The sequence below is a fragment of the Symphalangus syndactylus genome, chromosome 11, assembly GCF_028878055.3.
Source record: "Symphalangus syndactylus isolate Jambi chromosome 11, NHGRI_mSymSyn1-v2.1_pri, whole genome shotgun sequence".
Taxonomy (NCBI): Eukaryota; Metazoa; Chordata; class Mammalia; order Primates; family Hylobatidae; genus Symphalangus; species Symphalangus syndactylus.
In genome coordinates this window covers 135086240-135114236 of record NC_072433.2, presented here as the reverse complement: position 1 = coordinate 135114236, position 27997 = coordinate 135086240, and the positions used below count along the sequence as shown (strand labels likewise).

Here is a 27997-nt window from a genome sequence, read left to right as displayed (position 1 = left end):
CATGTGAAGGGATGGTGGTTTTATTGAGGGCTTACTGTGTGCCTGTCCTGAGCTGACCCCAGGCATCCTGCCCCCCAGGTAAGCCCAGGCGTCCACTCAGGAGACCCTGGTCCTTACATGTGGGCAGCAGGGCTCCTGGCATCTGGAGTCCTGGGCTGGGTGGGTCTTCCCTCAGCTCCGGGAGCCCTAAAGGGAACTCTGGTCTCCCAGGTTTCACAGGCGACACATACAGAGGATCAGGGGAGCGAGGGAGGCCAGCAGGAGCCCCCACTGGCGATGGAGGCTGGAAGCCCCCGAGGAGTAGCCGTAACGCGTCCTGCAGGAGCCCCCCAGCTCGTCCAGCGGGATGGGCTCCTCCTCGGGGGCCTGTGTGAGGTTGCTGGCCTGGGGACAGACAGACACGGGTGGGGCAGCCTGCCTGCTGGTGGTGGTGGGGGAGACTCAGGTGGCCACCCCATCCTCACCTGCTCCACAGCCTCAAAGACCCTCAGCAGGTTGTCAGCCAGTGCGCCCTTGACCTCCGCCTCTGTCCAGTTCCTCCTGAGCAGCTCAGCAATCAGGTCTGGATACTTGGAGACGTCCTCCAGCCCCTCAGGGACCCTGTGTTGAGGCCAGGAGAACCTGGGCCTCCACACCAGGACACAGGTCCCTCTTCCAGCCGCCTTATCCCTCTGACAGGGTCATGAACCTCCCAGCGCATCCACAGGACAGAGCTCTCACCCCCTTACCTTGGAACACCATCAAAGTCCCCACCAAAACCCACGGCTCCGGCTCCTGCCACCTCCTTGATGTGATCCAGATGGTCTGTCCAGGGAGCAGTGGGTATGGGTCCCAAGTGAGGCCCTCCCCCTTGGGCCCCCTGGCCGCTCACACCCCACCTACCGGCCACTTGGGACAGGTTGGCCTTGTTGGTGCAGGAAATGTAATTGTTGTAGAAGTTCACCATCACCAGGCTGTCTGTCTGTTTCTGCACGGGAAGGAAGACGGTGCAGCTGAGAGCCGGGAGGGCCTGTCCAGGGAGGCGGGGTGGGGGTGGCTCCCTCGGCCCTCACCACCAGCCTCAGGACGTCGTCAGGCACGTTGCGCCGGCTTGCGCACACACTGTAGGCTGAGGAGTGGCTGAAGATGACCGGGGCTCTGGACAGCTGCAGGGTGGCCTTCATGGTGGCCACAGACACGTGAGCCAAGTCGATGAGGACTCCCAGACGGTTCAGCTCCTTCACCACACGCTGGGAAGACAGGGCTCCGTCCACCCTCACAGCCCCCAGGGTCGGAGCTGGGGAGGAGGATGGGCTGGACCAGATGTGAGTCATCATCCTTCATGGCTGAAAGTCCACAGCCACTCAGGGCTCAGCACCCACCCTGGGGGGATGGCTGCCAGCTCCACTTTACAGACAAGGACACTGACGTCCCATGTGTGGAGATGCATCGTTCTGGTCACCCTCCAGGGCCTCTGCCTTCTCCTTGGGGGTGACTGGCCCCTCCCACCCCACTCACCTGCCCAAAGGGTGACAAGCCTTGGCTCTGGGGCTCGCTGTCTCCCGTGTCCACCAGCCAGTTGTCAGCCCTGCAGGAACAAAAGGCAGGTGCCCAAGGAGTGAGTGGTGGTCTCGGCCTCCCATCAGCCCAGCAGGCAAGGCCCAGCCTGGGACTCACAGGCAGAGGGGATGGGCTCAGGAGGATGGCAGGGACTGTCTGCCCCTCCCTCTTGACCACAGCCCGGGGGCCTCCCGTGGGGAGTCACGCACCAGGGCGTGTTGCAGTTGTGGGTGAGGGTCAGGTACCGCATGCCCAGCTGATAGAGCGCCCGCAGGACGCCCAGACTGCTGTCAATGGAGTGGCCGCCCTCCACGCCGATCAGGCTGGCCACCTTCCCTTCCCGGAAGGCCTGCCGGATGCCTGTGGGGAGAGTCAGGGTGCAGGGGAGTGGGCACCTGGCGTCTGGAGGGTGAGGTGTCCTGACCAGCACCTGCTGCTCAGGATGAGGGATGGGTGGGAAGACGCAGGACCTGGAGGGCCCAGGTCAGGACCCCACCTGCGCTGCTGGTGACATACAGGAAGGTCTCCGGGTACATCTGGCACATGCGGTGGACCACGTCCATCTGCTCCAGCGTCCTCCGCACGGCGTCTTTGTTCTGGGTGTCGCAGGGCGTGTACACGGACCAGAACTGGGGGCCGCAGGGGGTACCAGGAGCTGATGCAGCCAGGTCTCAACCCACCCCCTACATGCCTGTGGGAGTCTGGTTTCCCACCCCTGGGAAGCCCTCCCTGGGCCTGGGTGTCTGTCTCTACAACGGCCTGTGGCACCGAGGGAGCCTGGAGGAACACCACCACAGGGACGGCCGCACTGTAGCCAGGCCCGAGGTAGGAGACGGGATGACCCCACACAGGGCAAGCGCAAGGCAGGGCAGGCGGTACCTGGCCTCCCACAAAGCCAGCCCTCAGCTTGGGGATGTTGGTGTGTGTGCCGGCCAAGGTGGTCAGGTTGGCCCTCTCGTCCTGCAGCCGGTTGTTGAACATATCCAGCAGCTGCCAGGGGAGGTCATTGTGCCTGGAGTTTGCCGGGGAGAGACCAGGCAGTCAGGGCGGCCACTGGGAACTGGGGGCTTCCGAGCTCCTGGCCTCTGGGCTGCTCTCCCCCCCGACTTCCTCCTCCTCACGACGGACGCAGGACTGAAGTCTAGGCCACGGGGGTGACGGATCACCGGCCACCTGAACATACCTGCGCAGGCTGCGTTTCCCAACTGTGCCTACCCCCAGGGCAGGGAAACCTGAGCCAGGAGCTCAGGGAGCTGGGTAGCCCATCCCTTCCAGGGCCTTTCTCGTGGAGGAGGCTGGGGGTCGGACACATTGAGGGTGGGACACAAGGAGCCAAATGACCTCAATGGACAAGACTGGAGACGTGGGCGAAGGGGCAAGGGCCTGGGGGTGATACTGTTTCTGAGAGTTTTCAGTTTAAAGATCAAATTGCCTCTTGGGGAATATGGTGGGTGGCTGGGTAATTGGAACGGCCTGACCTTGGGGGGCCTGGGACCCCCCATCCCCCTGGGGAGCAGGGCGTCGAGTACAGGCTTTGGGGGCTACCCAGGCCTCCCTGCTGCCTCTGTCCCCAGGGAAGAGCCCTGCACCCAAACTCCAGTCAGATCCTTCTAAACTTGCAAAGGACTGAGGTTCTCCAACCTTTTCCCAGGAGCTGGTGGTGAGGGCAGGAGCTCTGGTGAGGAAAAAGGAGAAGGAAGGGAAAGGAGAAGGAAGAGGAAAGGAGAAGGAAGGGGAACACAGATGAACGGGAACACAGAGGAAGGAGAAAGGTGAAGGAAGGGGAAAGGAGAAGGAAGAGAAAGGAGAAGGAACGGGAAAGGAGAAGGAAGGGGAAAGGAGAAGGAAGGGGAAAGTAGAAGGAAGGGAAAGTAGAAGGAAGGGAAAGGAGAAGGAAGGGAAAGGAGAAGGAAGGGGAAAGGAGAAGGAAGGGAAAGGAGAAGGAAGGGAAAGGAGAAGGAAGGGGAAAGGAGAAGGAAGGGAAAGGAGAAGGAAGGGAAAGGAGAAGGGAAAGGAGAAGGAAGGGAAAGGAGAAGGAAGGGAAAGGAGAAGGAAGGGGAAAGGAGAAGGAAGGGGAAAGGAGAAGGAAGGGAAAGGAGAAGGAAGGGAAAGGAGAAGGAAGGGAAAGGAGAAGGAAGGGAAAGGAGAAGGAAGGGAAAGGAGAAGGGAAAGGAGAAGGAAGGGAAAGGAGAAGGAAGGGAAAGGAGAAGGAAGGGAAAGGAGAAGGAAGGGAAAGGAGAAGGAAGGGGAAAGGAGAAGGAAGAGGAAAGGAGAAGGAAGGGAAAGGAGAAGGAAGGGAAAGGAGAAGGAAGGGAAAGGAGAAGGAAGGGGAAAGGAGAAGGAAGGGGAAAGGAGAAGGAAGGGAAAGGAGAAGGAAGGGAAAGGAGAAGGAAGGGAAAGGAGAAGGAAGAGGAAAGGAGAAGGAAGGGAAAGGAGAAGGGAAAGGAGAAGGAAGGGAAGGGAGAAGGAAGGGGAAAGGAGAAGGAAGGGAAAGGAGAAGGAAGGGAAAGGAGAAGGAAGGGAAAGGAGAAGGGAAAGGAGAAGGAAGGGAAAGGAGAAGGGAAAGGAGAAGGAAGGGAAAGGAGAAGGAAGGGAAAGGAGAAGGAAGGGAAAGGAGAAGGAAGGGGAAAGGAGAAGGAAGGGGAAAGGAGAAGGAAGGGAAAGGAGAAGGAAGGGAAAGGAGAAGGAAGGGAAAGGAGAAGGAAGGGAAAGGAGAAGGAAGGGAAAGGAGAAGGAAGGGAAAGGAGAAGGAAGGGAAAGGAGAAGGAAGAGGAAAGGAGAAGGAAGGGAAAGGAGAAGGAAGGGGAAAGGAGAAGGAAGGGAAAGGAGAAGGGAAAGGAGAAGGAAGGGAAAGGAGAAGGGAAAGGAGAAGGAAGGGAAAGGAGAAGGAAGGGAAAGGAGAAGGAAGGGAAAGGAGAAGGAAGAGGAAAGGAGAAGGGAAAAGAGAAGGAAGGGAAAGGAGAAGGGAAAGGAGAAGGAAGGGAAAGGAGAAGGAAGGGGAAAGGAGAAGGAAGGGAAAGGAGAAGGGAAAAGAGAAGGAAGGGAAAGGAGAAGGGAAAGGAGAAGGAAGGGAAAGGAGAAGGAAGGGGAAAGGAGAAGGAAGGGGAAAGGAGAAGGAAGGGAAAGGAGAAGGAAGGGAAAGGAGAAGGAAGGGGAAAGGAGAAGGAAGGGGAAAGGAGAAGGAAGGGGAAAGGAGAAGGAAGGGAAAGGAGAAGGGAAAGGAGAAGGAAGGGAAAGGAGAAGGGAAAGGAGAAGGAAGGGAAAGGAGAAAGAAGGGAAAGGAGAAGGAAGGGAAAGGAGAAGGAAGGGAAAGGAGAAGGAAGGGAAAGGAGAAGGAAGGGAAAGGAGAAGGAAGGGAAAGGAGAAGGAAGAGGAAAGGAGAAGGAAGGGAAAGGAGAAGGGAAAGGAGAAGGAAGGGAAAGGAGAAGGAAGGGAAAGGAGAAGGAAGAGGAAAGGAGAAGGAAGGGAAAGGAGAAGGGAAAGGAGAAGGAAGGGAAAGGAGAAGGAAGGGGAAAGGAGAAGGAAGGGAAAGGAGAAGGGAAAGGAGAAGGAAGGGAAAGGAGAAGGAAGAGGAAAGGAGAAGGAAGGGAAAGGAGAAGGAAGGGGAAAGGAGAAGGAAGGGAAAGGAGAAGGGAAAGGAGAAGGAAGGGAAAGGAGAAGGGAAAGGAGAAGGAAGGGAAAGGAGAAGGAAGGGAAAGGAGAAGGAAGGGAAAGGAGAAGGAAGAGGAAAGGAGAAGGAAGGGAAAGGAGAAGGGAAAGGAGAAGGAAGGGAAAGGAGAAGGAAGAGGAAAGGAGAAGGAAGGGAAAGGAGAAGGGAAAGGAGAAGGAAGGGAAAGGAGAAGGAAGGGAAAGGAGAAGGAAGGGAAAGGAGAAGGAAGAGGAAAGGAGAAGGAAGGGAAAGGAGAAGGGAAAGGAGAAGGAAGGGAAAGGAGAAGGGAAAGGAGAAGGAAGGGAAAGGAGAAGGAAGGGAAAGGAGAAGGAAGGGAAAGGAGAAGGAAGAGGAAAGGAGAAGGAAGGGAAAGGAGAAGGGAAAGGAGAAGGAAGGGAAAGGAGAAGGGAAAGGAGAAGGAAGGGAAAGGAGAAGGAAGGGAAAGGAGAAGGAAGGGGAAAGGAGAAGGAAGGGAAAGGAGAAGGAAGGGGAAAGGAGAAGGAAGGGGAAAGGAGAAGGAAGGGGAAAGGAGAAGGAAGGGGAAAGGAGAAGGAAGGGAAAGGAGAAGGAAGGGAAAGGAGAAGGAAGGGAAAGGAGAAGGAAGGGAAAGGAGAAGGAAGAGGAAAGGAGAAGGAAGAGGAAAGGAGAAGGAAGGGAAAGGAGAAGGAAGGGAAAAGAGAAGAAAGGGGAACACAGAGGAAGGGAAACACAGAGGAAGTGGAAGCTGGGGCCGTCAGAGCTGGTGGCTGAGTGAGGGTCTCGGAGGGTCTGAATCCAGCTGCCCAGCAGGGCCTGTCAGAGACCAGGAGCAAAGGGAATCCACTCTCGTTAGGAATGCAATTCTCAGGACGGGCATAGTAGCTCATGCCTGTAATCCAAGCACTTTGGGACGCCGAGGTGGGCAGATCACAAGGTCAGGAGATCGAGACCATCCTGGCTAACATGGTAAAACCCCGTCTCTACCAAAAATACAAAAATTAGCCGGGTGTGGCGGCGGGCGCCTGTAGTCCCAGCTACTCAGGAGGCTGAGGCAGGAGAATGGCGTGAACCCAGGAGGTGGAGTTTGCAGTGAGCCAAGATTGCACCACTGCATTCCAGCCTGGGTGACAGAGCGAGACTCTCTCCAAAAAAAAAGAGAGAAAAAAGAAAAAGAGAAGAGAAAAGAAAAAGAAACACAGCTCTAAGGCCCAGGGCAGGCTCTGGGCTACGATCTGATCTGTTTCTTTTTTTTTTTTTTTTTTTTTTTGAGACAGAGTCTCGCTCTGTCGCCCAGGCTGGAGTGCAGTGGTGCAATCTCCGCTCACTGCAAGTTCCACCTCCTGGACTCACGCCATTCTCCTGCCTCAGCCTCCCGAGTAGCTGGGACTACAGGCACCCGCCACCACGCCCGTCTAATTTTGTTTTTGTATTTTTAGTAGAGACAGGGTTTCACCGTGTTAGCCAGAATGGTCTCAATCTCCTGACCTCATGATTCGCCCACCTCGGCCTCCCAAAGTGCTGGGATTACAGGCGTGAGCCACCGCGCCCAGCCCTGATCTGTGTTTCAACCAGCAGATCTGAGTCCCGGGACCGACCAGGCCCGACTGCAGCCCCAGACAGCCCTCGTCCCTCATCCTGTGACTCAGAGGCTGTGAGGAGGATGGGAAGGGGCTGAGGCCTGACCCCCGACCCTGGGGAATGCTCGGGGTTCCCCTTCCCCGTCACTGGGTCTGGGGCCTCAGTCTCCTTCCTGTAATGTAGGCTGCACCCCTGTCTCGGCCTCAGAAGGGACTGCCTTGTTAGGGTGTGTGCTGGCACGAGGCCGCAGGGGCCTCTCCACATGCAGTTTCCAGACCGCCCCTCTATGCCTCAGTTTCCCCATCTGTAACATGAGGGTGTCTTGGTGCCTTCCTTGGAGGACAGCTCCCTCTGTGCCTCAGTTTCCCCATCTGTAACATGAGGGTGTCTTGGTGCCTTCCTTGGAGGACAGCTCCCTCTGTGCCTCAGTTTCCCCATCTGTAACATGAGGGTGTCTTGGTGCCTTCCTTGGAGGGCAGCTGGGAGAGGCAGATGAGTAACTGTTAATCATTTCCAGCTGTGGGCTCTGCTCTCCGTGACCCAGCTCCAATCTATGTGCCTGCAATGAGCTTTTCCAAGGCAAATGCACCCACAGAGCTCCTCAGGGGAAACAAGGGGAGGGTTCTGCCCTTCCTGGGTCCCAGTCGTTCCTGACCTCCCCTGGGCTGGTGCCCCCAAGCCCAGCCTGGCACACTTTCCGGCCCCAGCCCCGGGCGGATGGGCGGGCGCACGCCTGATGCTGGTGTGAGTCTCTCCCAAAGCTTCTGCGACAACGAGGTTGTCTCTGGCCACAGCGAGTCCACATGACAGCCTGGGCTGGCACGCGCCTCTCCCCAGCCCTCGGAGCCGAGTGGGTGCTCAGGACCCACTTGCTGAGAGAACCATGAGCTCCAGCCAGGGACCCTGCCCGGGCGGCAGCCTCATCGCTAGGTGCAGCCCTACACTGGGCACTGTCCTGGGCGGGGCTGGGCAGGGCTCCCAGGAGACTTTACTCCTTGGCCTGAGGACGCCGGCGGCCCATCTCAGACATTAGCCTGGGATGTAGGGATTCCCAGGACCCTAGGAGCCGCCCCTGGAGGGAGAGGCTACAACGGGGCAGCTCTCTGCTCTCCCCTCCCTCCTCCTCCTGCAGCCCCTCCTTCCTTTGTTCTTTTTGAGACAGGGTCTCACTCTGCTGCCCAGGCTGGAGGGCAGGGGTGCAATCACAGCTCACTGCAGCCCCCAACCTTCTGGGCTCAAGCAGTCCTCCCACCTCAGTCTCCCAAAGTGCTGGGACCACACGTGTGAGCCACCGCGCCCGGCCATCCCTCTCCATTCTTGCTGGAGAAAACCATGAGAAGGTGGGGCCTCTGGTTTCTCAGTGGGACGGAGGCCCTGCCTGCTTCATGGCCAGGGCAAACTGCAGTTCTGCAGCTAATCAGACCCACCCTCCTTATCTGTGCAGCTGGGGCAGTGCCCTTAGCTGGGATATGGAATCCGGCATCCTGCTCCAAGGAGTGCTAGAAAGAGCCGGAAAAGTGGCAAGCACACACTCAGGAGCTGTTTGTGGGGAGACTCATGGCTGCCCCGGGACCCATTCTCCTCCTTTTCCTTTGTAACTTTAAAACCCCTCGTTTTTAGTGGGCACACAGCCATTTGGGCTGAAGATACTTCATGCCCCTGTGTCGCTGGTCGTGGCCAAGGGATGAAGGTGGGTCCTGTAACGGCTTCTAACAACTGACCCCTGGCCAGGCACGGTGGCTCACGCCTGCAATCCCAGCACTTTGGGAGGCCGAGGCAGGCGGATCACTTGAGGTCAGGAGTTTGAGACCAGCCTGGCCAACATGGTGAAACCCCGTCTCTACTAAAAATACGGAAAAAATTAGCCGGGCATGGTGGCCGGTGCCTGTAATCCCAGCTACTTGGGAGGCTGAGGCAGGAGAATTGCTTAAATCCAAGAGGCAGAGGTTGCAGCGAGCTGAGATCACGCCACTGCACTCCAGCCTGGGTGACAGGTGACAGAGTGAGACTCTGTCTCAAAACAAAACAAAACAAAAACCTGACCCTGACAGTCACCTGCTGCTTGTCCTTTTCCCCTTCTTTATGTCTCCCTCCTCCCTGCTGGCCGGCATGCAGATGTGAGGGCTGGAGCTGGCATGACCATTTTAAACCATGAGGATGCACGGGACCACCCTCTGCTCCCTTTCTGGAGCTGCCTCTGCTCCCTTAAGTTTTTTTAATTTGAGATGGAGTCTCACTCTGTTGCCCAGGCTGGAGTGCAGTGGCCCAATCTCGGCTCACTGCAGCCTCTGCCTCCCGAGTTCAAGTGATTCTCCTGCCTCAGCCACCTGAGTAGCTGGGACTACAGGCATGCGCCACCATGCCTGGCTAATATTTTTGTATTTTTAGTAGAGACAGGGTTTCGCCATGTTGGCCAGGCTGGTCTCGAACTCCTGACCTCAGGTGATCCGCCCACCTAGGCCTCCCAAAGTGCTGGGATTCCAGGCGTAAACTGCCCAGCCCGGCCTGTTCCCTGAAGTTCTTATGCAACAAGACATCGGGTTTCCCTGCTTTTTTCAGAGTTTTTCCCCAACAAAACCCAGAGGCATCTTCCAGGTGGAGACACCGTGCCAGACACAGGGCGGACTCAGTGACCCTCCCACCCCAACGCAGAGTCAGTGTGGACCCTGATCTGAGTCTGGCGCCTGGAAGCAGGAGGCCTCCATGGTGACCCAGTGTCGGGGCACCGGGCCAGGAAGGGGCGGGGAGGAGGGTCGGACACCCGGGCAGTGGAGATCTCCGCCCTGTGGAGGTCAGGACAGAAGCAGGTGACCCAGGCGCCCCAGCAAGATCGGGGGTGGGGGCCGGGTGGGCACACAGCACAGCACAGGCAGGGGCCCCAGTGGCATGGGCCTTCCCTGGGGAGAAGGCAGGCCGGGGGGAGTGGGGAGAGAGCCAAAAGGACGCCGGCTGAGAGGGCCTGAGGGTGCCACCCGCACCTGCCCTTTCGGGAGAAGCTGAGGCACAGGGAGAGATTGGGGCGCAGGGCCTCAGCGTCCCCAGGCCCAGACCTCACTCTGAGCTTCGGGGTTAGGGAGTGGGGCCTTGCCTCCTTCCTGCCCGGTCCCTGCAGACCTTCATCTGCTGCAGTCTTTGGGGGCCCTGAGAGACCCCACAAAGCAGCAGGGGCCAGGAAAGGGCAAGGGCCCAGCACCTTCGCAGAAACTGAAACTGAAACTGAGCCCCAAGCCAAGGGCACACGAGTCTCAGCCCCGGCTCCCCCAGCCCCAACTCCCCAGGCCAAACTCCCCCAGCCCCGGCTCCCCCAGCCCCGGCTCCCCCAGCCCCGGCTCCCCCAGCCCCAGTTCTGGTTCCCTAAGCACCTGGCTTAGGTGAGCACTCACCCATCAATGACAGGGGAGTCCCTCATGATCCTCTCTGCCTCGTCCCGAAAGAAGTCTGCAGTGCAGACGGCCACAAGGGGCCAGAGCCACCATCGGGTCCACATGGCGGGGTCCCCGGGGACCTGCGTGCACTGCTGCCCCGGTGCCGCTGTGCTGGCCTTGCCAGCCCGTGCAGAAGGATGAGCCTCAGGCTGTGAGGAGCCACTCTACCTGCCAGGAGAGGCACCAGAGGTGTGGGTGGAAATGATGATAGCTGGCTGCTCTCCTGTTTATAGCTTCCGATGTTCAATAAGTAACCAGCACATTCCCCACCAGGGTGGGTAGGATGGAAGGCCGGACACCCAATGACTGGGCGTTGCTGTCTGGGCTAGGCAGAGGCATAGTAAGAAGCTGAGATCCCAGACCCAGGGGTGGGGCTAGAGCCCAGATGAAAGGACAGCATGCTGAGAGCAGGCCCGGGTGAGTGGTGAGTGGCTGTCGGCTCTCGCTGTGCTGCTGTTATTACTACCACCTCCCTCAGGACCCAGGGGCCTAGATCTGCAAGCAAGAAAACAGTCATTCAAACAGTGCATTCTCATAAAGCACCTCTTTCCACGTAAAAATCATCTTACATGACTTGCCATAGGGGATAAACATTAGGGCATTCCAGGAAGATGCTGCACAGCCAGGTGTGCCCCTGGCGCCTGCCCTAATGCTGACGGGTCTGCACCCCTGGCCTGCAGCCCTCCAGCATCACAGGGACCCACACTCCAGCTACAGAGCATCAGGCCAAGCAGCTGGACACGTCCTTAGAACCAGGGCCTTTCTAGGACTTGGCAGAGCACACTCAAGTAGCCCGGGGGCTCCTGGGAACGCAGTTCCCAGATGGTGCCCTGACGGAAGAATCTCAATCCCAGAGCTGGGCAGTGTCTGGGGTTCTGGGGGACAGTGGGCTGAGCACTGGGGCTAAACCAGGCCTGCTGGGAGGACCAGGAGGGAAAACTGGTCAGAGGTTTCGCAGGGTCGGGGGAGACCGGCAGGGAAGGAGGATCGTCCTGGCTGGAGGGCAGTGGCTGTATCTCGGCTCACTGCAGCCTGCACCTCCCGGGCCCAAGCAGTCCTCCCGCCTGAGCCTCCTGAGTAGCTGGGACCACAGGCATGCACCACCACGCCTGGCTAATTTTTGTATTTTTTGTAGAGACAGGGTCTTCCCCACGTTTCCCAGGCTGGTCTCGAACTCCTGGCCTCAAGCAATCTGCCTGCTGTGGCCTCTCAAACTGCGGGGATTACAAGCATGAGCCACCATGCCCAGGTCATGATAAATAGTATTTTCATTCAACATTTTAAAAAAATCAGAGTTCATGTAAAAAAATCCATAATGAACAAAGTATAAAGCTTTAAAATAGCTGGGCACGGTGGTTCACACCTATAATCCCAGCACTTTGGGAGGCCGAAGCGGATGGATCACTTGAGGTCAGGAGTTCAAGACAAGCTTGGCCAATATGGTGAAACCCTCCTTCTACTAAAAAGACAAAAATTAGCTGGGCGTGGTGGTGCGCACCTGTAGTCCCAGCTACTCAGGAGGCTGAGGCAGGAGAATTACTTGAACTTGGGAGGTGGAGGTTGCTGTGAGCCAAGATCATGCCACCGCACTCCAGCCTGGGCAACAGATCAAGACTCCACCTCAGAAAAACAAACACACAAAACACAAAACTTCCCACAAACCTTTAAAACAAAGACAGACCCAATATTCTAATTTTTCCTTTTGCCCTCAGCTCCAATACTAGCCACACAGCCGTGGACTCTGAGAACATCCATGTTCTGCTTGTCGCTTCAGAGGCAGAAACTGGGTGACAGGATAGCATTTCCAAAGCACCACACCCCCTCAGGGGCCACTAAGGAGAGAACTCGAGGCCACTGTATTCGTCCATTTTCACACTGCTATAAAGAAATACCCTTTGGGGGCTGGGCAAGGTGGCTCACACCTGTAATCCCAGCACTGTGGGAGGCTGAGGTGGGCGGATCGCCTGAGGTCAGGAGTTCGAGATCAGCCTGGGCAACTCGGTGAAACCCCGTCTCAACTAAAAATACAAAATTAGCCGGGCGTGGTGGTGCACGCCTGTAATCCCAGCTACTCGGGAGGCTGAGGCAGGAGAATCACTTGAATCCGGGAGGCAGTGGATGCGATGAGCCGTGATCGCGCCACTACACTCCAGCCTGGGCAACAAGAGTAAATCTCTGTCTCATCGAAAAAAAAAAAAAGAAAGAAAGAAAGAAATATCCTTTGTGGCCGGGCACGGTGGCTCACGCCTGTAATCCCAGCACTGTGGGAGGCTGAGGCGGGCAGATCACCAGGTCAGGAGATCGAGACCATCCTGGCTAACATGGTGAAACCCCATCTCTACCAAAAATACAAAAAATTAGCTGGGCATGGTGGCGGGCGCCTGGAGTCCTAGCTACTCGGGAGGCTGATGCAGGAGAACGATGGGAACCTAGGAGGCAGAGCTTGCAGTGAGCCGAGATTGCACCACTGCACTCCCGCCTGGGCAAAAGAGCAAGACTCTGTCTCAAAAAAAAAAAAAAAAAACACACAAAAAAAACACCCTTTGGGAGGCCGAAGCAGGAGGATCACGAGGTCAGGAGTTCGAGACCAGCCTGACCAACATGGTGAAACCCCTTCTCTACCAAAAATACAAAAATGCACTGGGCATGGTGGCCCATGCCCGTAATCCCAGCTACTTGGAGGCTTTTGGAGGAGAATTGCTTGAACCTGGGAGGCGGGGGTTGCAGTGAGCTGAGATTGCAACACTGCACTCCAGCCTGGATGGCAGAGCAAGACTCCGCCTCAAAAAAAAAAATGAAAAAAGATAGAAATATCCAAGACTGGGTTCCCCTGCCCTTCCTTTCCCTCCCCTCCCCTCCTTCCTCTCTCTCCTTTCTCTCTCTGAGACAGAGTCTCAATAGGTCACCCGGGCTGGAGTGCAGTGGCGCAATCTCGGCTCATGGCAACCTCTGCCTCAACTGATTCTCCTGCCTTAGCCTCCGGAGTAGCTGGGATTACAGGCGCGCACCACACCCAGCTAATTTTTTTTGTATTTTTAGTAGAGACAGGGTTTCGCCATGTTGGTCAGGCTGGTCTCGAACTCCTGACCTAAAGTAATGTGCCCTCCTCCGTCTCCCACAGTGCTGGGATTACAGGCGTGAGCCACCATGCCAGGCCCCACACCTGACTTTTTTTTTTTTTTTTTTTTTTTTGAGATGGAGTCTCGCTCTGTTTTCCAGGCTGGAGAGCAGTGGCGCGATCTGGGCTCACTGCAAGCTCCGCCTCCTGGGTTCACACCATTCTCCTGCCTCACCCTCCAGAGTAGCTGGGACTACAGGCGTCCGCGACCACGCCCGGCTAATTTTTTTGTATTTTTAGTAGAGACGGGGTTTCACCGTGTTAGCCAGGATGGTCTCGATCTCCTGACCTCATGATCCACCCTCCTTAGCCTCTCAAAGTGCTGGGATTATAAGTGTGAGCCACCATGCCTGGCCCCACATGTGATTTTTTACTTTTACTAGAGACGGTTTCACCATGTTCGCCAGGGTGGTCTCAAACTCCTGACTTCAAGTGATCCACCTGCCTCGGCCTCCCAAGCTGTTGGGATTACAGGAATGCGCCACCGCGCCCGGCCAAGACTGGGTAATTTACAAAGGAAAAAACCCTCCATTGACCCACAGTTCCGCACGGCTGGGGAGGCCTCAGGAAAATTACAATCATGGCCGAAGGCAAAGGGAGTGAAGGCATGTCTTAAACGGCAGCAGGGGACAGAGTTTGAGGGGGGGACTGCCAAACACTTTTAAAAACCAGATCTTTGGCCGCCCAAACTTTGAGAGGCCGAGGCAGGTGGATCACCTGAGGTCCGGAGTTCGAGACCAGCCTGACCAACATGGAGAAACCCCATCTCTACTAAAAATACAAAATTAGCCGGGCGTGCTGGTGCACGCCTGTAATCCCAGCTACTCGGGAGGCTGAGGCAAGAGAATTGCTTGAACCCAGGAGGTGGAGGTTGCAGTGAGCCAAGATTGTGCCATTGCACTCCAGCCTGGGCAACAAGAGTGAAACTCCATCTTAAAAACCACCACAACCACCACCACCACCAACAACAACAACACAGAGATCTTGTGAGAACTTGCTCGCTACCACGAGAACATGGGGTGAACAGCCCCACGATGCACTCACCTCCAGCGGGTCTCTCCCTTGACACGTGGGGATTATAATCTGAGATGAGGTTTGGGTGGGGACACACAGCCAAACCATATCACTCAGCTCCACCATTCAGGGCCCAGTGTAACACGAAAATGCGGCGCCTTATTCAAACATCGCAAGAATCTCAGGGCCTCACAGTGGCGGGAGGACGGGGGACAGGTAGAGGGAGGTGCACGTCTTCTGAGCACCAGACCGGGGCGAAAGCCATGCGTGGACTGCATTTCGCAGCGTTTCTGAGGCTCAAAGCCACGGACTTAATTCAACACGAGGGCATCCTGGGGGTTGGGCAGGCCCCGTGGCCTGGTAGGCTGTGGGTTCCCATCTCACGACCACTGTTCAAGGGCAGCGTGGGTGAGCTGGTTCAATTTCTCAGCCTCAGTCTCTTCGTCTGTGAAGTAGAAGTCATGGAGGGTACCTATTTTACGACAGTCCTGCTGTGAGCACAAAGGCACCAGCTACTCAGAACCACCCTCGGGTCAAGGTAGTCGCCTTAAACCTGTCTTTTCCATGGGGTTTTATAGTTTGTCCCGGAATTTCCAGTTGCCTTTCTTCTCCTGCCCTACACTGGGTGCCCTTATCTTCCCTCTTCCAAGCTCTGGACTCTGCAATCTCCCTCCCTGCCCCCAGAGCCTGCCCTGCTCCAACCTGCTACTGCCAGCCTGGAATCTCAGTGCTCACGTAATGCCTGCACCGTAGGTCTTCCACATTTATTTGGTTTATAGTCCTGACAGAGTTTGAATGTTTGTCCAGATCTCACGTGGAAATTGGATCCCAGTTGGGAGGTTTTGTGTCATAGGGACGGGCCCCTCATCAATGACTTGGTGCAGTTCTAGAGGTAATGAGTTCGTTTGGAAGAGAACCGACCGTTAAAACGAGCCTGGTACCTCCCCCCTCACTCTCTGGCTCCCTCTCTGCACGTGATGCCTGGGAGCAGGGGAATAGGGTCTGGGAGCAGGGAACTTAGGCCAATTCGTGCTGAATCAAGGAAAACACAGACCTGGGGCAGGGAATGGGACGCTAATTTGTGCTGACTTCCTAAAAGAGAAAACATCAAGGTCAGCGGGGGAGAGTCCGAGGCCAATGCACGCTGAATCCAGGAAAAACTTCCAGGTCTGGGGCAAGGAACCCAGGGCCAAGTAACACCAGCTTCCAAAAGCTACACCCTAAGGAAAGGCCCCACGCCCAGTAGCAAAGGATCAAAGGCTGCTCTCCTACAGCCCCCACCACCATGTCCCAGACGGAAAGGAAAGTGCTGTGGACGGGCCGCCGGCCACCCTTTCATCTGCAGACACCAGTTTACCTCAGCCTTTCATTAGCCACAGACCAAATCTTTCATCCAGATAAGGAATATAGGAACCATGAAAGGTGCCCTTAAGACCCAGAAAACTGGCCGGGGGTGTGGCTCACACCTGTCATCCCAGCACTTTGGGAGGGCGGGGCGGGTGGATCACCTGAGGCCGGGAGTTTAAGACCAGCCTGGCCAACAAGGAGAAACCCTATCTCTACTAAAAACACAAAAATTAGCTGGGCGTGGTGGCAGGTGCCTGTCATCCCAGCTACTGGGGAGGCTGAGGCTGGAGAATCGCTTGAACCTGGGAGGCGGAGGCTGCAGTGAGCCGAGATGGCACCATTGCACTCCAGCTCGGGCGACAGGGCGAGACTCCCTCTCAAAAAAAAAAAAAAAAAAAAAACCCAGAAAACTACGTAACAGCGCCCACTCCCACCCCACTCCCGACCTTTCTCGCTCTAATAAATCCCTGCTTTCGCTGCTTTCTTGCCGTGTTTTGTTCGTTACTTTGTACGTTTTGTCCACTTCTTTGTTCAAACTCCGAGGACATGGACGATTACACTCCAGGCCATCCTTCCGGTGACACCTGCTCCCTCCCCTTCTGCCCTGATGAGAGGTTCCAGGGGTCCTCACCAAAGGCAGATGCTGCTGCCAGGCTTCCTGTACAGCCTCCACAACCATGAGCCAAACCCATCCCTTTTCTTTATAGATGACCCAGCTTCGGGGATTTCTTTGGAGCAGTGCAAAGCAGACTAAACCCTATTCCGTTAGAGTGGGCCCCGCAACCACTCCCTAGCAGCGGGTCTGCGGGAATTCACTCCCCAGTCCTCCCGTCTGTCTTTATTCTGCCCTCATCAGTAGTTTCTCTGGATGTGCACTTTGGACGGTAAACCTTTTTCCCTCGGGAGGTGACCGTGCCGCAGTCCGTCTGTGCACGTGTGGTTGATGGGTGGCACATGGCGCCCGACTGTGTGTGGGCAACCGCTCTTCCCTCCAGCTCTGGAGCCGCCTCTTTCCTCGGAGCGCGGCGACTTCTCAGCCACGTGCTTTAGTGTGAAGCTTTATTTTTCACTCCCTGGAGCTCTCCCTCTGCCTCCTCTCCAAGGAATTTCCAGTCGCCGGTCTCCCTCTTCTTCCTCTCCTTTCTGAGCTCTGTCTGGCCAGGCCTCCGGGACTGTCTGAGCTTCCTTTCTGCCTCCTGTCCTGGGTTTCCTCCTGCTTACCCTACACTCTCCATTTCCTCTGTTTTGTCTCCAGCACGGTTCTTCCGTGTTTTCTTGGGGTTGTGCGTCTGGTCTCCGGAGGGTGGTTTCCAAGGTTTGCTGTGTTCTTTCCCGCCCCGCTCCCGTCAGGGAGGCAGAGCTGCTTGGAGTCAGCTACACTCTGTTCTCTTCTGTGATTTACCAAACGGAATGCAGACGCGTCTCCCATTGTTCATCTGGACCTTTTGTTGCGTTTGCAGACGTCCCTTAGCAGCTGGTAATCTTTGTCACTTCAAATTTCATATTTAAAAATAAAGCCACAGCAAGGTGGGCAGTGCCGTATGTGTGAGCGGGCTCTCGACCCCAGGCTTTGTGTGGGGCGAGCTCCGGAGATGCCCGGTTACCAGGGGCCTTGAAGCCGGAATGCATGAACACTTTTTTTTTTTTTTTTTTACGAGATGGGGTCTTGCTATGCTGCCCAGGCTGGACTCCAACTCCCAGGCTCAAGCAATCCTCCCACCTCAGCCTCCCAAGTAGCTGGGTCCACAGCAGCTCCTTTTAAAGTAACTGCCACCACGTGCAGCAGCATTTTAAAAATAGCTATCTCGATTCTCAAAAAACATGTTTAGGGAAGGGCCTCCTGACCTTCCTCTGGCTGTGGGGGGTTAGGGTGGTGTGTCTGTCTGGGTGGTCCTGGGGCCAGTTCTTCCAACTGGGAACAAATCCCGACCTCAGCGTCTTCCTCACTCCCGGCCCATCGTGTCTGCGACGTCCGAGCTGAGCTCCTTTCTGGCTCCCTGGTCTCTCGCTGGAACACCCTGGAATGTTCCCAATGAGGCCCCCTAGTCCGCCTCACAGACACGCTCTTCCATTCACCTCCTCATTCCCAGAAATGGGTCAGAATCTTTGCCTGCAGCAGAGACTTTCTACTGTCTGACGAGTGTGTTATTCTTTTTTCTTTTCTTTTTTTTTTTTTTTTTGAGACAGAGTCTCACTGTGTCACCCAGGCTGGAGTGCAATGGCGCGATCTCGGCTCACTGCAACCTCCACCTCCTGGGTTCAAGCGATTCTCCTGCCTCAGCCTCCCAAGTAGCTGGGATTACAGGCACCTGCCACCACGCCCAGCTAATTTTTGTATTTTTAGTAGAGACGGGATTTCACCATGTTGGCCAGGACGGTCTCGAACCCCTGACCTCATGATCCACCCCCCTCGGCCTCCCGAAGTGCTGGGATTGCAGGTGTGAGCCACCGCGCCTGGCCCGAGTGTGTGATTCTTTTCTAATTCCTTTCCTCTCACCTTCGTGGACAGGAGCAGGAGGAAATGCTGTGCCTTACCTCACATCTTGACACACAGGGTGCAGCCGGCAGAGTCGCGGTGGGAAAGGCTCAGTGTGTGTTTAATTCTGTTTCCTCCACCGGTTCTGTTTGTGCATCTTTCATGTCCCCGACTGACCAGGGTCCTTTGTCCTACCCAGGCCCTCCTGCCTCTCCCCTCTCCTGGCCATAGTGAGGCTTAGGGAGAGAGCTGGGGTTAGTAGTCCTGGCCCCGAAAGTTAATGTTTAGAGAAGCGTTGCTAGAAGACCCCTGGGTGTGGGAGCAGTGCTCTGTGAACAGGGTGGGCTCGTGCATGAGAGTCCTGGGTCAATCCCCAGAGATGGATACACCGAGGCCCCACCCCACACGCCCTCCTCACAGGGTGGTGCTGACTCGGCTGTGTCGAGAGGCAGGTGACAGCCTCGACAGTGACGTCTGTGTTTCCACCCAGCTCTGTCTCCCAGAACCACACAGAAGCCCCATCCACAGCCAACATGCAGACGCCACCACGGCCATATCGGATGTTACCACTTCTGCATAAGTAGCCACAGGCAATGCGGACCTACTCACGCCCCCCACACACAGATCACCGCAGACGAGAACACCTGGACGCATCCCAAGCCCACATGGTCAGATATGTCCACGTACCTAGGACACGTGCAGACTTTCCCACGTGATGAGTAAACGCACAGATACCTACACATGTGCACACAGACACACGTACATGCACAGATGAGCCGCACACATGCACCTGCTCACATGAGCCCTTCCTTGCATGTGCGAGGGACGGGAGCCCACACTCAGCATGGGGCCCATCTGACCACCCACAGGGCCTGGCACAGAGGCCCCCAAATAAGCCTTGAGGAAGGAACGTTGGGAGCCTGCGGCTCCACGGGGAGCCTGGCCCTGTCTCTCTCCGTGGGAGGCCCCGGTGGCTCACAGCAGGCTCAGTAGCCCCGGACTCTCTCTTCTGGCTCCTGACCAGGCTGATGTCTGCACTGGGGGAGTCCACAGGCCCCTCAACCTGCAGGCCCAGCCGTAAGGCCGGCACCCCACTTCTACCCCCAACACCTCCCTCCCAGCGTCCAGCCTACCCTGAGGCTGGTGGCTTCCCCGCATCCCTCCTCACCCTGCCCAGGCCCCTCATGGCTGCCCCCACCACTTTGACCCCCACAGCCCACATCTGCACCAGGGTGGAAGCTCTTCCTCCCAGTGAATCCCAGTGAAGCACCTCTCAGGGACTCCCCAACAGGCTCCTGGCTCCCATGAGGTCAGGGCCCCTCAGCCTGGCCTCGCCACCCTCCCTACCCCATCCTTCAGACACAGTCACCCCAGAGGCCACCCTCTCACCCCTGCCTGGAGCTGAGGCCCCCCCAATTCCATCCTCTGAGACTCTCACCCTTCACTGTCTGTGATGGCACGAGCTGAGGCCCCTCCCTCCCGGTTCCATCCTCTGAGACCCTCACCCTTCGCTGCCCGTGATGGCACTCCATGCTATGCTGTGGGCGCCAACTCTCTGAGGTTCTCCCTCACGGATGGTGGGTCGCAGGCAGTAAGAGAGGAGAGGGGCTTTCCGCCCTCATTACAGCCCTGGGCCTCCACCTGGCTCTCCGCTCCCCGGACTCACCACGCGCAGCGCCGCCGGACAGGGTGCCGAGTACCTCGGCTCAGCCACCCCAGGCCCAGGGAGACAGACCCGCGTCCTGCCTCTCAGGTCACCAGGTTTTCAAGTTCAGTCCTGCCACCCACGGAGCTCTCCAGCTACAAAACAGCCACCTCCTTAAGAGAGGGCCTGCACAGTACCCCAGGGAGAGCCGGGCTAAAGCCTCACACATGTCAGCTGGTTCTTGTTTCCGAAGATACACATGCCCTCAGTGAGGCCTTGAGCATCCGGCCAGCCCAGGGGCTTCTGGGACTCTCGGTCCCAGGCCAGGCAGGAGAACTTGTGCTGCGTGATCACCCTTGGAGGCCCCCCAGGCAGTAGTGTAGGCTATCTGCCCCAGGCGGCAGCAGGTTGAGAAATAGAGAGAAGGGGGCCTGGGAGCTTGGGCCCACCCCAACGAGCCCAGAGAGTCTCAAGGGGCTCGGGGTCCCAGGCCGTGTGTTCACTCCCCATTGGCAGACCCCAGCCACCTCCCTGACTCCCTCAGGGACACTGACCCTGGCCCCGGAGTTGGGACAAACTCCATCCTCAGTTTCTTTATCTGTAAGTGCGATGGGTTGATCTCCCTCCATCCCCAGCCACAATCAAGGATTGGAATGTCCTCTGGCAAAGCCACAGGGGCTTTCAAAATCCAAGGAGGGTCTGCGTGTGGACCGCACTGAGCTGGAGACCAGGCTTACTTTGGAATTCTGAGGTTGCAGCGGGATGGGGGCATCCTCAGTAGGTTCAAGCATGCAGGGGAGGCCAGGCCTGTCCCTGACCCCACCCGGGGGGGTGGAGACCCAGGGCTGCTGCTGGGCCAGTCACATGGGCCCTTGGAGTCTGACATCTTCAAGCAGCCCATGGTGGGGAGCAGTGGGAGGAAGAGTGGGGGCTGCAGAGAGGGGAGTGGCGGGGGGCACAGGGGGCTGCAAGGAGGGGAGCGGGGGGGGAGCAGGGGGCTGCAGGGAGGGGAGAGGGGGGCACAGGGGGCAGCAGGGAGGGGAGCAGGGGGGAGCAGGGGGCTGCAGGGAGGGGAGCGGGGGGACACAGGGGGCTGCAGGGAGGGGAGCGGGGTGGTGCAGGGGGCTGCAGGGAGGGGAGCGGGGTGGTGCAGGGAGGGGACCGGGGGGAGCACAGGGCTGCAGGGAGGGGACCGGGGGAGCAGGGGGCTGCAGGGAGGGGAGCAGGGGGAGCACAGGGCTGCAGGGAGGGGACCGGGGGAGCAGGGGGCTGCAGGGAGGGGACTGGGGGGTGCAGGGGGCTGCAGGGAGGGGACCGGGGGGAGCAGGGGGCTGCAGGGAGGGGACCGGGGGGAGCAGGGGGCTGCAGGGAGGGGAGCAGGGGGTGCAGGGGGGCTGCAGGGAGGGGAGCAGGGGGCTGCAGGGAGGGGAGCAGGGGGGCAGGCGGCTGCAGAGGGGGAGCAGGGTGGGCAACCCTCCAGAAGCCAAAGGTAGAGGTGCTCGTGGGATGTGCACATGTACAGAGCAAAATAAAACCAGTTTTGTGCAGGGGTCCCACTGTTCTGGTGAGAATAAAATAAATATTAATCTATAAGTTACAAAATGTGAATTGTGCAACTTTGCCCGGGGAACAGTGCAGCAATCACTTAAGCTCAGGAGTCTGAGACCAGCCGGGGCAACATAAGGAGACCTCGTCTCTACAAACATAAAGAAACTAGCCAGGCTGCTGTGTGCCTGCAGTCACACTTACTTGGGAAGCTGAGGTGGGAAGATTGATTGAGCCTGGGACGTTGAGGCTGCACTCCAGCCTGGGCAACATAGTGAGGTCCTGTCTCAAAAGTAAATACATAAATAAACAATGTAGGCCAGACCTGGTGGTTTATGCCTGGGATCCCAGCACTTTGGGTGGCCAAGGTGGGAGGATCGCTTGAGGCCAGGAGTTTGACACCACCCTGGGCAACATAGGGAGATTCCCATCTCTACAAAAAACACAAAAATTAGCCAAGCGTCGTGGCACGCACTTGTGATCTTGGCTACATAGGAGACCAAGGCAGGAGGATGGCTTGAGTCCAGGAGGTTTCAGCTACAGTGAGCCGTGATCCTACCACTGCACTCTAGCCCGGGTGACAGAGCAAGACCTTGTCAAGATGGATAAACAAACTAATAAATTAATTAAAATAAAAATGCGAATTGTACAATTTTGGTGATTCTGCATGAGTTAAATCCTACTCTATCTGCATTTCAGCCAAGCATTACACAATATGAAGATGAATGGTAAATACAGGGTAATAATTTAAAATTTTAATTTTTCTGGACTTAGAATGGTGGTTTTTATTTTTATTTATTTTTTGAGACTAAGTCTCGCTCTGTTGCCCAGGCTGGAGTGCGGGGGCACAATCTCAGCTCACTGCAACCTCCGCCTCCCAGGTATAAGTGATTCTTGTGCCTCAGCCTCCCGAGTAGCTGTGATTACAGGTGCGTGCCACCACACACAGCTAATTTTTGTATTTTTAGTAAAGATGGGGTTTCACCATGTTGGCCAGGCTGGTCTCAAACTCCTGACCTCAAATGACCTGCCCATCTTGGCCTCCCAAAGTGCTGGGATTACAGCCCGGAGCCACCATGCCTGGCCTCCCACAGTGCTGGGATTACAGGTGTGAGCCACCACGCCCGGCCACCTTCCAGCATTTCTAGGCACAGACTGGCACAGGTGTGGGCTCCTGTGCTTTTCCTGTTGTTGGCTTTCTCTTGACCAGATGGCCTGGAGACCTCTTGGCGTGGATGCTTCCACCTCATTCTCTGTAACATGTGCACAAGCCTCAAAGCTCATGTTAGCTGAGCAATTCCTCCACACAGGCACCGTGCAGAGGGAGCTCCCATGGCCTTGTGAAGCAGGAGCGCTCTCCCCTCACCTCTCAGGGCCCTGAGCCTTGGTGCCTGCCTCCTTCTCCCACCTCCACTCAGCTCAGCCACGAGTCTTCAGTGTCCCCAGGGCTTCACGTGAGAGCCCCAAGCACCCCATCTCTCTGCCACTCCCTCTCCTTTGTTCTAGCTCCACCCTGTCTTGACTCCTGGCAATTCTAATAAGATAGAATTGTCCCCAACCCTGGCCAAGCAATTCCCTGACCTGTAATGACGTGTGCTACCCTCACCTTTCTCGGATGGGGCCAGACCTTTACTGCAGTCCCATCACCCCACCCCTCCCTTCCCCTTCTGCTCCAGGGCCTGCCCAGGACCTCTAGCCTCCTGCCCCATTCTCTGCTAGACTCCGTCATCCCCTCTGGAGCCGCCACACCGCTCAGTAAAACCTGCCTGCTTCCTACCTGCTTCCTGGCCACTTCCTGCCCGTTTCCTGCCCGCTTCCCGGCCACTTCCTGCCCGCTTCCCGGCCGCTTCCTGGCTGCTCTCTGCCTGATTCCCGGCCGCTTCCTACCTGCTTCCCTGCCACTTCCTGCTCGCTTCCTGGCTGCTTCCCGGGCACTTCCTGCTCGCTTCCTGGCTGCTTCCCGGCCACTTCCTGCTCGCTTCCTGGCTGCTTCCCGGCCGCTTCCTGCCCACTTCCTGCCCGCTTCCTGGTCACTTCCCAGCCGCTCTCTGCCTGCTTCCCGGCCGCTTCCCGGCCACTTCCTGCCAGCGTGTATTTGCACTGCCCTTCGCGGAGTGTGCTGAGGTGAGAAGGCCCAGCCGTCCCTATCTGCGCTACTTTGAATTCCTGATCACAAACCTCCAGGAGCCTCTATAAGCCACCCGGAAATCCTGCTGCAGGTCCCGCTGCCGGAACCAGAAGCATCCGCGCCATCCGGGAACACTCCGGTGGAGCGATCACCCTGTCCTCGAGGTCAGCCGCACACGCTGGGTCTTCACCGCCCCGGGGATGCGGGTGCCTCATGGCGACCCCGTCCTCCATCCAAGGACCCCGCGTGGCACAGCCCTGAGCACAGCCGCTGTCTCCCCTCCTTTCCGCCCGTCGCTCTGATCCTCTCACAGCAGGCTGGGCCATACTGCTCCCTGAAACTGTGCTCGGTCAGCCCCGGAGTGGGTGACCCCAGAACCCGCTGCGTGGGTCCTTCCAGGACACAGGTCCCAGCCTCTCCTGTTTCGTCTACACTGGCTACCTGGGTGGGCTTGTCTGTTTCTGGGTTCTCAGCCCTATCCCCACAGCACTGACTCCCCCACCCACTTGAACCCCCAGCCCGGCCCCCGAAGCCCCGTAGACCCAGCCTCCCGCTGCGCACCCAGCTGGAGTTCAGGGAGCATTTTAAATTCATTTTTTTTTTTTTTTTTTTGAGATGAAGTCTTGCTTTGTCGCCCAGGCTGGAGTGCAGTGGTGTGATCTCAGCTCACTGAAACCTCTGCCTCCCAGGTTCAAGTAATTCTCCTGCCTGGGGACAGGAGGCCTGGGGACAGGACACGTAGGGGACGCCTGAGCCCTGCGCCTTTGGCCCTCAGTATCTGTGAAATGGGCCTGTGAAAGGGGTGGACACTCAGAGGCCAGGGCGGGCCGTGGGGCTTGGTCCCCCTCCAGACGGCCTACTCCTGTCCAATTCACACCCCACCTGCCAGCCAGGACAGCGGGGCCCCCGTGTTGACCGCCTGCCTGGCTGCTGCAGCTGCTGCCCTCTGGTGGCCAAATCCCAACGTGCCTCCGTGGGGCCGGTTCACGGCGCCAGTTCCCTTGGGCCTCGCGGGGCCCTGCAAGGCGGCGTCCTGGGGGCTCACTTCACCCAAGAACCAGCTGCTCCTCCCTCAGGGTGGGCTCCACCTGTGGGCTCTGAAGACCTGGGAAGGCTGAGCAGGTGCTCGGAGCCACCACTGCCTCCATGGGTGTCCTGCCCTTTAACCCACACCCTCGCCCCCGAGACCAAGGCTGCTGTTACCCCTGTCTCCTATCTTGGAAACCGAGGTAGAGAAGATAGGTCCAGCCCGCCTGGCTCATGGGAGATGGAGCCGGGATGTACGCACAGGACACAGGTCTAGACACTCCAGAGCTGCGCATAGACCGGCACCACTGCCCTGCCAGGCCCGCCTGCCTGCTCTGTCCCCAGTGGGAGCTGGGAGCCTCAGCCCCACCTGTGAGGCCACCCCTCAGGGCTGGCTCTGAGAGACCGCTTTGAGGCTCAGCATCCGTCCACTGCAGCCGAGGTCCCCCTGAAGATGCTCGCAGGGACTGAGGGACCCTCCCCATCTGCTCCTGGCCTCTGTCTGGAGATTTGTCAGTCAAAGCTGACCTTTTGTGGACGAGGAGACTGAGGCCCAGCGGGAGGTATTTTAGACACTTACATGTTTGGAGGCCCTAGATGCCCCTTCCACCCATGACACCCACTGAGCTTCTCCATGGGGTCAGACGCCAATCAGCAAGAATTCACCAAGAGATGTGGAGGCTACCAGACCCTCACCATGAAAAGACCTTTGCTGTATAAGAGCCATTGGCTGAAGGAGGGTCTGCCCCTCACTACCCCAGCCCCAGCTCCAGGCTCCAACGTCCCCCTGTGCCCAAGGTTTTCTCTCTAGAATGTCCTGTGATAACCCTGAAGCTCCCCCCACCCTACCCGGGGGGCAGATTTTTCTTTTATTTTTTTGGATACGGAGTCTCACTCTGTCGCCCAGGCTGGAGTGCAGTGGCGCGATCTCGACTCACCGCAACCTCCGCCTCCCGGGTTCACGCCACTCTCCTGCCTCAGCCTCCTGAGCAGCTGGGACTACAGGTGCCCGCCAAAACGCCTGGCTAATCTTTTGTATTTTTTAGTAGAGACGGGGTTTCACCGTGTTAGCCAGGATGGTCTCGATCTGCTGACCTTGTGATCCACCCGCCTTGGCTTCCCAAACTGCGGGGATTACAGGCGTGAGCCACCACGCCTGGCCACAGCTTTGATTTTCATTCAGCAAATCCTTTCCACCTGGAAGGAAAATGTGGGGCTGGACAATGGGCCCTGCTCTCAGCTGGGCAGGGAGGCAGATGACTGCGCAGAGAATTCCAGAACAAGGAGTAAGTCCAGGCGCTCCTCACACAGCCTCTGAGACCTCTTCCTGGAGGAAGGGGCATGTGAGCTGAGTCCCAAGGCTGCCTAGGACTGCGGCACGCGCCGCAAGGAAGGAACAGCCGGCACAGTGGACAAGTGGGGGTGTGGGGCCTCTGGAGGGCCTGGCGTGTCCAGCCCTCATCCTAGGGACCACGGGGAGGGCTAGTGGGAGGACATCGGCGGGTCCGAGAGCAGCTCTCCCACCTCGAGTCCCAGGAAGCCACCGTGTCCTGCCCCGCACACCTGGTCCCAGTTTCCTAGAATCCCAGGAAGCCGCCGCGTCCCCTGCCCCGCATGCCTGGTCCCAGCCTCCTAGAATCCCAGGAAGCCGCCGCGTCCCCTGCCCTGCACGCCTGGTCCCAGCCTCCTAGAATCCCAGGAAGCCGCCCCGTCCCCTGCCCTCCACATCTGGTGCCAGCCTGCTAGAATCCCAGGAAGCCGCCGCGTCCCCTGCCCTGCACACCTGCTTCCACCCACAGTGGTGCCCTGGGGTCCCCGGGCCTGCACCACCCCAGGTGGGCACCCCAGTGCTCTGGCGCACGGACTCCCCAGCCCACTCACCCTGGCCTCTGCGATGCAGCCTTGCTCCCCAGCAGGGCCCGGCCTAGGCAGCTCCCACGCCAGGCTCACAGCTGGGCTGGCCCTACCCGGCCACCTGCTGCCCCTCCCAGGCCCCTCCTCAGGAAGGTGAAACTGCTCCATTTCCTGCAGGAACCCTGTGTTCTCTGAAAGTAGAAAGAGGAGGGAAATGGAGGAGGGGAGGGGAAGGTTGGAGAGAAAGGGCCAGGGGTCGGAAGGAAGGGCTGGAGGAGGGAGAGAGGAGGAGGGAACTTTACTCCAGGAGATGGCTCTGCGTCCTGACCTCCCCCAAAGCTAGAAACTTCTTCAGCAGCTTCTGCATTTCATGAGAGTGCCCCGAGATGTCCTGGCAGTGTTCTTCCCTCATGTGTGGACATGCCACCTCCCAGCCAGGGAAGTGCGTGCACAGCTGTGCTTGCTGCTCAGCTCTTAGAGAATGCTATACATCAGCACACATAAGCCATCTGTGTCCTTTCTCTTATGCATTTTAGTTGTGAAAATACAACATGTATACCAACAAGACATATAGGTGTTGGGAGGGAAACTGAGGCAGGGCTTGCCAATGTCCTTTGGAATGTGTCTAGACTTGCTGGCTCTTGCTTCTAGCCCTCCTACACCCCCATTCCCATTATCTCAAGTAGCAGAACATGCTCCGTATAAATGCTAAACCGTCACAGCTGTAAATCATGTGCTTAATGCAACGTGCTCTTTTGACCTCCACATTCTCACCATCTGTTTCTTTGTTGTATTACCAATAAATACCGTGGGCTCCTGGAGCTCAGACCTTCGCAGCCTCCACGATAGCGACGGCCACCTGGTGTCCCAACTTTCTCTCTCTTTTTGCAAATCCTTTGACTTTGCCGGACTTTGTCACCCCCATGACCTGGGGTTGGGTCTGATCACCCCAACATATAGGTACTGTACATTTACACAGAAACTACACAAGTGTTTGTAGCAGGACAATTTAGTATACCCAAAATGTGGAAAAAGCCCGGATGCCCGACACAGGCACAGATAAATGTGTCTCTTCACGCAGTGGAGTATTACTCAGCCATGAAGAAGAGTGACGTGCTGACACATGCTATAACATGAAGAACCTCAGAAACATTTTGCTAAGTGGCAGAAGCCGGATAGTCGGGTGTGGTGGTGCGCACCTGTGGTCTCAGCTACTGCAAGGCTGAGGCAGGAGGAGCGCCTGAGGCTACAGTGAGGTGCGATCACGCCATTGCACTTCAGCCTGGGCCACAGAGCGGGAGCCTGTCTCAGAAAAGAAAGAAAGAAGCTGGACTCAAAAGGCCACATGTCGTGTGATTCCACTTAATAAAATGTCCAGAATAAGTGACTCCATAGACATAGAAGGTGGATTCATGCTGTTGAGGCTGTGTAGGAAAGTGGGGAGTGGGTGCTAATGGGAATGGGTTTCTATGTAGGGCAATGACTTTTTTTTTTTTTTTGAGACAGACTCGCTCTGTTGCCCAGGCTGGACTGCACTGGCGCGATCTCGGCTCACTGCAAGCTCCACCTCCCGGGTTCACACCATTCTCCTGCCTCAGCCTCCCGAGTAGCTGCGACTACAGGCACCTGCCACCATGCCCAGCTAATTTTTTGTATTTGTTTTTTAGTAGAGAT

General features: G+C 57.3%; 1 protein-coding gene across 3 annotated transcripts; it reads right to left on the bottom strand.

Annotated features, from left to right (window-relative positions):
* Window positions 1–2: 2 nt before the first annotated feature.
* DPEP1 (dipeptidase 1) lies at window positions 3–23273 on the bottom strand. 3 transcript variants are annotated; one of them, XM_063612621.1, is made up of 11 exons: window positions 23203–23273; window positions 10129–10338; window positions 2419–2551; window positions 2036–2168; window positions 1749–1899; window positions 1498–1567; window positions 1053–1229; window positions 883–967; window positions 729–804; window positions 465–600; window positions 3–384 (listed from the first exon to the last, which is right to left on the bottom strand). In XM_063612621.1, exons 2-11 carry the CDS (start codon window positions 10230–10232, stop codon window positions 214–216), a joined length of 1236 nt encoding a protein of 411 aa, XP_063468691.1. In that variant the 5' UTR covers window positions 10233–10338; window positions 23203–23273; the 3' UTR covers window positions 3–213. The 3 variants fall into 3 exon arrangements, with proteins under 3 accessions (XP_063468691.1, XP_055154682.1, XP_063468692.1); XM_055298707.2 differs by lacking the exon at window positions 23203–23273 and adding an exon at window positions 16871–16956; XM_063612622.1 differs by lacking the exon at window positions 23203–23273 and having other exon boundaries at window positions 10129–10524.
* Between the last annotated feature and the right edge of the window lie 4724 nt (window positions 23274–27997).